General features: G+C 38.7%; 1 protein-coding gene across 1 annotated transcript; it reads left to right on the top strand.

Moving 5' to 3' along the window:
* The first annotated feature begins 565 nt into the window (after window positions 1-565).
* LOC129262091 (glutamate receptor 1-like) lies at window positions 566-12,174 on the top strand. Its single transcript, XM_054900132.2, has 11 exons — window positions 566-1,176; window positions 3,022-3,207; window positions 3,681-3,926; window positions 4,834-5,009; window positions 5,440-5,493; window positions 5,824-6,105; window positions 7,518-7,628; window positions 8,295-8,432; window positions 8,977-9,149; window positions 9,586-9,673; window positions 10,068-12,174. The coding sequence occupies exons 1-11, from the start codon at window positions 1,104-1,106 to the stop codon at window positions 11,313-11,315; spliced, it is 2,775 nt and encodes a 924-aa protein (XP_054756107.2). The 5' UTR covers window positions 566-1,103; the 3' UTR covers window positions 11,316-12,174.
* Window positions 12,175-12,569: the final 395 nt, after the last annotated feature.

A 12,569-nucleotide genomic window follows, 5' to 3' on the forward strand; every position in this document is an offset into this window, starting at 1 on the left:
CCTCCGCAAACTATAGCAACCCTGCATGCCAGGTAAAATCCGAAACACGTATTAAAAGGATATTTATTTCACAGTAACAATTCAGAAATGACGTGCAATGACCTTTGTCTTTAAGCCTTTATAGCATTCTAATGTTACATATAATGAAGAAAATATGTTTTTTTTTATCTATCTGTTGAATTTTGAGAATTCGTTTGTTTGCCAGAATGAGGGATTTACGAAGCATTATCAAATGTAAATTGACAGAAGTCAATGGCCTGTATATACACTTGGCGACTGATTGTTTTGAAGGGGTTCATCTGCGGTAATTTATTCTACAGAGTATGAACATGCTGAATAGACTGCAATTAGTTGGAATTATTTCACAGATACTTTCATAGAATCTCATGTACACACACTAACAAATAGATCACAGTTGATCACAAGACTGAAGGTTGATCATTGTAAGTATATAGGTTCGTGACCTACGAAACAGACAATTGTATCGTTCTGGTGAAATGAAAATAGTTCCGGCTGACGGCGCCTCGTACATGTCCTAGCAAAAACTGAATGGCAATGAAATTGTATAACTCATAACTTCAACTGCACGAAGCTTCCTACGATAATTTCAGAGCAAAATGATCATTCCAATTAAATTTTCATTTATAGATTATAAAATTCAACGTACATTTAATCACTAGTATCTTGAATCATGATAAAATAGGTTACATGGAATATTGCATCCCTTAAAGTGGTACTTATACAAGTTATATCGAATCAGAAGTAGAAACGACCATCCGGTGAAAGCATATTTCGTTTTAGGGTCTGAATTCGAGTATAATCATGACAAAAGTTTTATCGGACCACATCCATTAAAGAAGTTGGTAAAACAATCTGCGCATGCGCCGAAGTAAGTTGACATCGAATTGGAGGAATGGATTTTGAGCATTTCGGGGGAGGCTTTTAGGGCTTGACTCTCAGATGAAGAGGAGAACTTGCTTGAACTTATCTCGAGTGGAATTTGGTCTGATACATAAATATTTCTGAAGTTTATCGAGATTCAAGGGAAAAGGGTGATTCTTGGCGTTTTTTTGTTTGGAAACAACGTCGAGATTACCCCTAAAATGGATTTCTTGAAAATTTTGATGCTGTTATCTGCCCTGCTGGGGTCTACCAAATCGGTGACAATTAAAGTCGGTAAGTTATTTCATTTTTGATGAATACTTTTAAAACTGTAAAATAGTTTGTTTCATGAAACTTGGGTAATTTTTCACCATCGGGCCCGGAATTCTTTTAATTAACTTTAAATACGTAAATCTATGTAATTCTGTCAAATTCTTCCTGGGTTGAAATATATGAACATATGATTTTCAGGCAACTGGCCGCTAGAGATTGCTATCGCAACTCCAAAGGCCGGAACTACTTTCAGAGATGTCCCATTTTAATAGATGGAATACAATGGTAGCATTAACAACGGTAATAATATCAATGATGCATGATATATGTAGTCTGGAATCAACAGGGGCGCAGGGCCGGAACTACTTTCGAGAGTCTTGCTGGTAAAATATACCATGAACATAATAATAGGCGCAGCAACTTATGATATATTCAGTTCTTATTGATGAGTAATACTTTGTTATGATACATTTATTTAGAAATGGCTGGAGCCTTAATTATCCAAGAGCCGGAACTTTTTTTTCGAGATTGAAGTACGTTTCTTTTATAGAAATTCTGCGGCATCTGATTACTTCATTGTTTTTGGACTCCAGTCCATGTTGCGATAATCATTAAAGTTACAAAGTAGAAAGAGAGAGAAAAAAAAAATCGGTAATTTCACTACACAATCTGATTGAATTATGTTATTCGCTATCCATGGTTTGCATGAATTCATAACCTCGAAATACGAACTTTCCACTGCAATGTCTGTGTCCTCATCGACAGAGTTATAAACCTTTTGAGAAAACACAAGTACACTGGTATCCCATCAATGCTCACGTTGACCGACGATGGCTAAATAATTGTAAAGCATGCTAAGAAAACATTTCGAAAGCAAAAAAGATAATATATATATATATATATATATAACCGCTTTAGTCAAGTTGTTATTCGCTATCCATGGTTAGCATTAATTCATAACCTCAAAATACGTATTTCCCACTGCAATGTCTGTGTCCTAATCGAAACCTTTAAAAAAAAACACAAGTACATAATTTTACCTATTTCAAAGTATTTAATATTTGAAGAAGTAATTGCTGTCGTTTTATATATTATTTGTAATTGTCGATGTTAGATTGGTGGTACATTCGTTCGAATGCTGATAATGAATATCGCGATAAAGAACAAAAACTGATGTTAGGTGTCTGAATATTACTGGAAAGCATGAATTGAATTTATTACCAAATCTCACTGTCAGGTACATTTACACGAAATTGTACATCACATATGAACAAACACATTCGGTAATTGGAGCTAACATAATAGCAAGATGCTAATCGAGGTTAGCCCCAAATAATGTCATTATTATAGTTCAGGCAATAATTTTAACTAATTCACAATATTATACATCAAATCCAAAATTATCACTTTCCAAACACTATCCTATAAGAAATGTAACACTTATATCATGAATATTGGGAATCATATCCCATCAAGTAGCTTTTTAAAAGCATGTTTGCTTTTCCAAAGTCTACTCTGATAAATCACTGTCACTTTTATTTTTTACAAAGGATAATCATAATGTTAAATAGCTTTTATAAATATGCTTTTTATTCTCTACCCATTACGTTTTATGTCACGTAGGCCTATTTTATGGAGTTAGTTCCCGCCCATCGTGACCGTATAAATAACATTTTTATCTTCGTAAGAGGTAACACTTGTCTAACATGTTACCTAGCACTTTCATTTATTTCATCTATCATTCTCTCCGCCATCTCTCTCCCCTCTCCCTCTCCCCCTACCCATTCTCCCTCTTTTTCTTTCTTTCTCTCTCTCTCACTCTCTCTCCATTTCTCCCTCTCTCCATTATCACCATTGACACAACAGGTGCTATGTACGGCGAGTCGACGCACATCCAAGATATCTACAAAAACATTCTGACGGACGCGGCCCAGCACATCAACCGTGACCGCACAATCTTACCGTCCGGTGACGAGATCGCTGCCGTCCACTTCAACAGTCCGACGGAGGAAGGTTGGGCAAGGCATTCAGTTGCTGTGGGTGTGAGGGCTGGTGAGTCTCAACTAGTCCTATGCAATCAATGATCAAAGTCCAAATATTGATGAATATCAAATAAGATTCGTCGCTTAAGAGGATTTTCCGAATAATTTTTGGAAACAAGTCTTATCATACACAAGATCAATAAACAATTCCATACATGTTGGAAGGGGAGATATACTTTCTTAACACTGCTCAAACGGGTTTAAACACCACTGATTACATAATGAATAATTAATTCTACCAGGAATTTCGTTTTGCTGGTGTTAATTCCTCGTCAATGCATAAGATGACGTTTTCAAAATTCTGACGTCATGAAATTTAACAATAATAGTACTAGTCAGCCTAGCAGCGTTTACCTTACGATATCGAATATACCTTCATCTAGTACCACGAGGGACACAGTCATGACAGTGAAACTGAATTTTGCCTTTTCAACGAGCGAGCCTAATATCATCTTCATAATCTATTTCCATTCTTAAATCCAGCATGCTCCTTCATCAACAACAAAGATGCCCACGCCCTCATCCTCCCAGACGACATCTGTCTCGATTGCCAGGGGATAGGGTACATCATGGGTAATGCCTTCTCGCCGACACTGACCACCGACCAGAGCGAGGAGTCTGGCTCCATCAACATGTACCCCATCACCTCAGAGATGGTGGAGCTAGTCTCGGGTGTCATCAGACACTACCGATGGACAACCTTCATTATCTTGTACGATTCCGATTCAGGTGAGTCACGTGTGATTTTGATTTGATTTGATTTCTGCATTCACATCAGAAGTATGCAATATAATATACACGGAGGTAATAAATGTATGACAAATCAACGATACTGTGGTCATAACGTCAGGAATGAAAATAAATAACAAAACGTGTTATTCATTGAACAAAATGGTAATTTATAGGAATGCATAGGAATGATAATTGTGGCGGCCTCGTCATGCTAGAGGTGATCGCCTCCAAACCGACCGATGATAGGCTATGTCATTTGAAATTGGTTTGTGTGACCGTCCCATGAGGACTCTCTGATTGGATGGATTCTTTACTGTTCTTGCATTTCCATAAGAAGCTCTCTTTGGAAAAGGGGCAGAAGGCACGGAGGGCGGAAGTTTCAGATAGAACAAAAGCATAGAAATGTTATATGCGGCGCATGCTCAGTTTAAAAGTTAATAAAGTGAACATGGGCAGATAATTTTGGTTTTCATATTGTCTGCTCGTTGCCTTTCCAGTTTCCGAAAGCTCACAAGAAATTATGACAATGAAGAAGTTCTCGTATTGTAATAACTTTCAATAATGATGATTTTTACATTCCATGTTTGAACTTAATGAAGCGAACAGAGACATATTTTGGAGTTTATGGTTTGAAATAAATGCATCAATAATAGAAGGGGAATGGAACCATAATGTCATCGTTGATATACCATCTCTTAAAGCTATTAAATCAACTTTTATTACATTCCCTTTTGCACTTAAAAATAATAATAATTTATGGAACATGGAATTCTTTTCAACAATTTCGATATAAGGATGTGGGTATGTCTTGGTTGAAACCGAAATTTAAAATGGGCATGACATTGGAGGAAGAATATATATATTCCTCCTTGAGAATGATATATTTATTATCTCGTTGAAACAGCGTACGACATGGTGAGTGAGCTGATGGGCATGGGCCCGGAGGCTGGATGGGTCGCCACACCCATTGTCCTGGCCGAAGACGTCAACGCACAAATGAAGGAGATCAAGACCAGAGCCGTGAAGAACATTGTTGTCTACATGCATATTGAGGACAACCTGAAGTTAGTCGTCGACGGGGTACTTAAACTGTTTTATTTCCTTTTCACCGCAGCGTAACCGCTTTACCATGTTTACTTTCAAACTTACCGCAGTCTTCGTGTTTTTTTGTTTCTTTCCGCGGCGTTATACCGCTTTGCTTTGCTGTCATACTTACATGTACCTGCTTATCGCAATGGTATCTAAACAATATTCAAAAGTGTTTGACTGTCAATTTTACCTGGAAGTTTGGTGCATCTGACATCAGTGGTAGTTGGTTTTAAGAATCAGTGGTGCTAGTAAAAATAAATAATAATTTGTTGTGTCCGTTCTGACTTGATTTTTATAATCATGTTCAAAATGTGATAGGACTACCTTATTTTTGATTCGTTGCTTCACCCCTGGGATATCTCAAAGTGATTAAGTTATTAAAGGTAACAATATTTATATATTTTCTTTCTTTCTTCCCCAGGCATACGAAGAGGGACTGTTATTCGACACCTGGCATTGGCTTTTCGGAAATCCCGTAAGATCTTTGAAATGATTTTCTTTTAATTATTGTTACCAATATTGTGAAACTAATTTATCATATCTGGTTTAGTTACCTTTTTCAGTACTCATTGTTATCATTCAAATTTCAGTTTTGGTTTTATATTATGCCACAAACACTTAAATCTGTAAAGTGTAACATCTCATCATCGGTTTCAATGGGACAAAAAAATCATAATTACTGCTGACATGGCTGAAGTACATGTACTAGATATGTAGATTTAAACAAATGTAGCAATGTCGGTAAGATGTTGGGACCAAATAATATCAGTATAGTACTTATTTTTTTTTTTTTGCATATGGATAGAATGTGGCCTATCTGGGAAAGACCTTCTTGGAGACCAAGCTGCGCTACAACTCTGCTTTCCTGACCCGCTTCAAAATGGAAACGGCCAGTTCGGTCGGAGGGAACTACTTCACTCGCCGAGCTGACGCAATCCGCAAGTGGCCTTTTCGGCAACAGACAACTTACGACTCGCTGCTAGCGGTAGCCCATGCGCTGCGGAAGCACAAGGATCAGTATGGCAGTTACCCGCCATCGAGCCGATGTGGCAGGACCAAGAGCGCATTGCTTCCGAGCTTTTCAAAGGTAGGCAGGTATTTCCACGTCCTTAGGTTTGGTCTTGAATCAAAGGTCGATGTGTTATGTCCATCGTGTCCATGAATGCGACAGGACTCGGAAGGGTAAAACGCTGTATGGGCATTGAGCTACTATCTCAGATAGTAATTCGATTGTTTGGGTTACCATTGGTGGTGTTGATGCTGGTTGGGTTTATAAGAAAACCCAAATGATTGTTAATACAGGTATGTGATCGATGGCTTCAGGTAATCTCTTGAGGACTCTCATCGATGCTGTGGTTTAGATACAGTCCGATTTGATTGTAGGCAAGCAATTATGTTGGTCCAAGCTCCCGGTTGGTAAAGTAAATCATTAAAAAGATTTATACAACATTTGTAGAAACTAGTAGAACGGTATCTGTATAGAAGTAAATTGGAACTTACTACTTCATAGGGCCGATTGAGAAGGTGCTATTGAATAATATCCCCAGAATAACCGCAAATTACACGCTGTCCGATCCAAGGGCTGAAATTTCTCTCCATATGCCAGACACTGGCAATTCCTCACCCCGCAAGCATTTCATTAACATTTGTCGTCTGACAAAATATCAGACCCGGCAACTTTCTTCGATTTTTAAGGGCTGACAAGATTTGTTTCTATGATAACCGTCGAATAATACGTGCGACATGTCCTTTCGTGAAAATCTCCACCGGTCACCATACACATGGCTACTCTCAGGCGCCGATCCAGGCGATGTGGGCACTTGCCCCTACCATGCCTACCCTCACAACACTGGATCCAAAATTTGCATTATGGCTCCCCATGTTTATGAAATGAACTAATTTGTTTGAAGCCCTTTTCTTTCTTTCTTTCTTTCTTTCTTTCTTTCTTTCTTTCTTTCTTTCTTTCTTTCTTTCTTTCTTTCTTTCTTTCTTTCTTTCTTTCTTTCTTTCTTTCTTTCTTTCTTTCTTTCTTTCTTTCTTTCTTTCTTTCTTTCTTTCTTTCTTTCTTTCTTTCTTTCTTTCTTTCTTTCTTTCTTTCTTTCTTTCTTTCTTTCTTTCTTTCTTTCTTTCTTTCTTCCTTCCTTCTTTCTTTCTTTCTTTCTTCCTTCCCTCCTTCCTTCCTTCTTTCTTTCTTTTTTTCTTCCTATATCTTCTTTTTTGAGGGAGGCAAATTGTGCTGGGGGTATTGAGAGCCTCTCATTGTATCTATTGTTTAGAAATCTCCCAACCCCCTTACGAAATTCTACCATTCTGGGATCGTCTGTAATTGTCTTATTCGGCCGTTGAATAAGCATTGGGATGGTCGATGTGGTTGTTTTATCGGTGAATGCTTAGGTCATACCATTGTCCATTAGAATATAATAGCAACGTCATATCAATAACTATTTTTTGTTAATGCTGCATTATGAAGAACCCGTGCATTTTTGTTATAACCCACAGTTTTCGTTCGAGGGTTGCAGTGGAGAGGTAGCCTTTGATGAGGATGGAAACAGAGTCAATTACACCATCAAAATCTTCGTCGGAAAGAATCAATATCTTTCCATCAACACGGTAAGAAACTCTTCAGCATTTTTCGCAGTTCCTATATACCCAAAATTGCACTATGAAAGTATGATAAGTATGACATTGTAGCGTACTAAGCCTAAATAATTGAGGGGTCAAACGAGGTGAATGTGAATTGTATTTCGAAAAAAAATCGAGACCGAGCGAGGCGAGCGAGCATTTTTTAAAACTTAATGCGAATCGCTAATTTTGTGATAGATTTTGACAATATATTTACAGAGTACAATCATATTTCAACCTTCTCTCTTTATTTTTTATTACTTTTTCTCTTTTTTTTTGTGGTGGAACATTTTTCTGGGGGGGGGGAGGCATGGCCCAACCCCTACCCAATCTGTGCGCCAGTGGTATGCATACAGTAATTGAAATTATTCAAAGAATTAATTGATAAACAAGTAACATGGTCAATTATCTTGCAGATGATGCCTTGCAGTCTTAAGTCATGAAGCCATATAAGACAAAAGTATGAGTTACATGTGTACTTATGTTGCGTTTCTTCTTACTTATTAAATTAATAATAAACGTTTTAAAACGCACATTGTCACATTGACTGTTATGATTACATTGATCATTTCAGATTCAGTATCGATATGAACGAAAAGGAATTACACACCGTAAATCATTTTTGTAGCATTGTTCTTATTTTTTCATTCACAGCTCGGCGTCTTCACCCAAAACGTGGAGCATTGGGAGCAGAAGCACGGGCAGAGATGGCCTGGACAGCCGGGTTCTCGTCTCCACATGAAACCCTATCGTATGGCAGAAGAAAGTCACATACATATCCTCACTATTGAGGTGAACATTATTTTATGAAACTTAAAACAGAGTAGAGTTTATATTTAGATATCCAGCGTGTTGTCTGGGTAGCCAGCATTCTACACTATTACTGAATTACAATTTCATGTGACACTATCGACTTTCCCTCAAATTTTGACTCATTGTCATAATTCCAGCGCTTCGCGCAGGAGGCTTGGGAGGAGTTAGTAGGAGGAACAGTTCATATCTATCGAATTTCTTAATAATATCTAAAATTAGTAAGATTGGAGTCTATAGACCCAGAGGAAACCTTTTATCTTGCAAAAATTCTAGGAATCGTCAAAATAAAGCCCTTAGAAAGAGGGGTATATTGGTGCCCCCATCATGGTTATTCGCACCCGAAGTCACGTTTATCATGCTTATAGCTATTTGGGTCTAAACTACCGCTGATAGGTCCCTGATGAGAATAATATTCGTATTTGTTTGCGTCCACCATGGATATTCATAAATAATATTCGATACAAGAAATTATAATCAATAATCAATCAGTAATCAGTTATCTCGGGATGTCTTATCCATGTAGGAGCCACCGTTCATCATGCGATATGACTACGAGCAGATCCGAAATCCTCGACGCTATCGACGTGCAACCGGTGAAGTCGTCGACGACAGCCTTTACATCGGCTACGTACCGGAGCTCCTTGAGGAAATCAAACACGTCTTCGAAGACGACATGGGCCTGGACTTCACCTACAGGTTCGTATGAGCATATGCAGAAGAACTAGTGTAGAATGGGCAGCAACATGGTTGAAGAGGGGAGGGGCGGTGGCGAAGGTCATTTCATTTATATTTCGAATTAGCATACTAGAGAATGTTTTTTATTCTATGGTCCTACTAAATACCTCAACTATTTTCACTGAGCAAGAATCGCTCCCCATGATAAATGAAACAATTTAATATCTCTTTAATGTTAATGCTAGTATTAATCGAATTTTGCCGATGTTATAACGTGGGATTGTTATTGATGAAGCAATATGCTTGATCCTCATTTATGTTTTGACCAGATTATCTCTTCCTTTCCCGATTCAAGAATAACTGTAATATGAACAAAGTTAGGTTTCTGTTTGTGTTTTCATGGACCAGTCCGATATGAATTCCGTCTCAGAATTAAAATGTTTTGTCTCATTTGCAGGCTTGAGCTTCTGGGAGAGGGAAATTATGGTCGCTTTGACAAGTCCACTCAAGAATGGGATGGAATGATGAGAGATTTATTTGACGGGGTAAGTAGAATCCATTATCATCCAGACACTGACAGAAATCCTGAGGCGGATTTCGTATGCATTTCCAAAGGAGGGGGCACTGTACAATACACCACGGAGTATTGTTGGTATAATATTGTTGTACAACTTTAGACCAGGAACTGGGGGAGGGGTGGGAGCATTGCCACTGTGCTACCCTATCAGCACCTGAGGTAAACAATCCGAGATCGTGATACTTCGCGAAGGATTCATCTTGATTCCTTGCACTCATTTCTTTTATTCATTATTGTAGGATGCCCTTTTGTATTATTGTCATCTCTGACGAATGTCCCTTTTAGTGACTGCTCAATGTTTCTCATGACACTGGAAACCAATATGAATATTTCTTTCTATTTCATTACCTATGTTCATGTAGGATGCCGATATCATTGCCGGTGCCTTAACCAAGACAAGCATACGGGAGAAATACGTCGACTTCACGAAAGACTGGTTCAAGAGCGATGTCAAGCTACTGGTTAAGCACCCAACGTACGTCTGGGAATATCCGTTCGTGCCTATCTTCCCATTCAACATCTATTCTTGGATGACAAACTTTCTGGCTTTCGTTGTAGCAAGTATACTGATGTGGGTGTTGAGTTATCTAAACCAAAACGAGTGGCGTGCCAAAGCCTCCAGAGGTGAGGCAAGTAAGGAGGACGGAGAAACTTTCACTTTCTTCAACACATTCTATTACATGTTGTCCATTATGGCGTTTCAAGGTATGCCATGGAAGTCGCCGCATTCTTACGCAGGAAGGGTCTTCTCAGCGTTCTGGTTCGTCTACACTCTCATGTTGGTGTGGTTGTACGTGAGTAGTCTTTCGCCTTTAATGAAAGCCAGCAAGTTGCCTTACAAGATCCGCAGTCTCTTCGATTTGAACAAACAGGAAGGGTTCGACTTCGGCGTGGTTAGGAAGAGCCCGACCTTTGATCTGTTCCAGCAGGCCACAAAGGGTGACAAGAGAATCACATGGGACGACATCCAGACTGGTGACGAAAAGAAGGTTGTTCAAGATTTGATTGACGGCGTACGCAAGGTTCGGAGAGACAATGGCCATTATGCTCTGCTGTCGGAGAAGACAATGTTAGAATATGAAGCTCTTCGTTGGCCTTGCGACATGCTCATCGTTGGTGGGTACGTGACAAAGATCAAGTTCCCTCTCGCTGTTCAGTCTGGCTCTCCCCTACGTGATCAGCTCACCTACGCTATCAAGAAACTCAAAAAGAAAGGTGTCATTGCGAACATCACTTCAAAGTCTTTCAACAAGCCTTACTGCAAGAATATCTACAAACGTCAGTGGCACAAGGAGGCTAAGAAATCTATCACTGGCCAGGATCTTGCAGGTGTCTATTACCTCATGATGTTGGGTGGTGCAGCAACCCTAATCATCTTCACAGTCGAGACCATCTATTTCTACCTGAAAGGAGGGGATACTGGCTTCGTGAACAAAATCCCACAACTGCGAAGATTTAGTAGAAGTGGTAGTGAAGGAATGACTTCGTTCTCCAGACCTCGAGAGAAAGCCGGTATTCGTGATGATCCTGATGATAGACCTGTAACTCGGGCTGCCGTTGGGGGCGGTGGCTATGGGGGCGGACAGAACGCTGGGCGAGACTGGATCTAGAAGCCCAATGTCAAGCAGAGAGAACGGTGTCTAAATTTTTACACTTTTAATTGGTTTGTGTTCATTACTTTTGTTCATGTAACATTATGTATAGCTTTGAGGATGTAGTGTTCTTAATGACATTAATAACCCGATAATATTAGCGATTTATTTCTTAGCTCAATGATAAAAAGAGCCCAAACGAGCGCTATATACATCATTTTGTTAATTGCTAGGACTCTGTTAACATAATCATTCGGCGTACTTAGTGTAGAAATTGAAGTTTTTGATATGCGTTGCCAATTTCCAAGTCAGGTCTCTATATTTCTTGATATGCAGTTGAAATAAAGCTGTGTAATTTAGGAAATACAGTTCATAAAACTCAAATAATTCTCAAATGAAGTGAAACAGATTGACATCTTACGATCTCAAACTGGACATAAGTGAATCATAGTAAGTTATGTGGGCAGTTTGTGATGGTTTGTTTCTGTTTTAGTTTAATAATTATTGACAGTTCGGTCGAGCTCTACAAATACTTGGGGAATAGAAAACCAGCGCACCAACAGTGCAGAACGGTTTTGATATACTTTAGGGGATTCGGGTAAGGTTCCACGTAAAGACGATTTGTCCACTCTGGGTTAACCGTTACCTTATCAAATTGAATTCATGAGAAATGTCGATCAAGCAGTTAAAAATATTTTTTTGCAGATCAGATTATCGTTTGAATGACGATGAGAGCCTAAATGGTTTAACTCACGTTATTATCGTTTTTATTAATATTTTTTCAACTCTAATCTTGTGCCGCGTCTGTTAACTTCTATTTTGTCGTTGGGTGAAGGATTACATTTTTAATAAAGAGACATGCATGTTGTTCTCATGATTATCTCGAAACCTTGTCATTCATTTCCACTCTTTTCCGCTCATATCATCCATCACCTTTGCACTATAGTATAAATGTAGGCAATATATAACCAAATGACAAGTGCACACCACCCAGAAAAATGATAGGAGAAAAATCAAACAAGCATAGTGCTTAAATTCTTCAAGTCCGATTTTGATGACTTTCAGCGTTATGCTTGTTTTATTTTCTCATTTTCCTGGGGTGGATTTGACCTTTAAAGGATCCCTGCAACCAAAGCCCCCCCCCCCCCCAATAAAAAGTGAAGCGAACATAATAATACAACTAAAATCATATACTTGAGATCCACATATAACAACGATCGTCCTGACCAATCAGCTCTGAGGCCGGTTCAGGGGGTGTTTCATAAAACTGTT

Source organism: Lytechinus pictus, chromosome 5 (genome assembly GCF_037042905.1).
Source record: "Lytechinus pictus isolate F3 Inbred chromosome 5, Lp3.0, whole genome shotgun sequence".
Classification (NCBI taxonomy): Eukaryota; Metazoa; Echinodermata; class Echinoidea; order Temnopleuroida; family Toxopneustidae; genus Lytechinus; species Lytechinus pictus.

Bases quoted from the DNA above. Each gene is read 5' to 3' on its own strand.
- LOC129262091 (XM_054900132.2), top strand. From the start codon at position 1,104: ATGGATTTCTTGAAAATTTTGATGCTGTTATCTGCCCTGCTGGGGTCT. The intron at 3,927-4,833 runs GTGAGTCACGTG...TCGTTGAAACAG, and splicing joins CTTGTACGATTCCGATTCAG to CGTACGACATGGTGAGTGAG. The intron at 9,674-10,067 runs GTAAGTAGAATC...ATGTTCATGTAG, and splicing joins TGAGAGATTTATTTGACGGG to GATGCCGATATCATTGCCGG.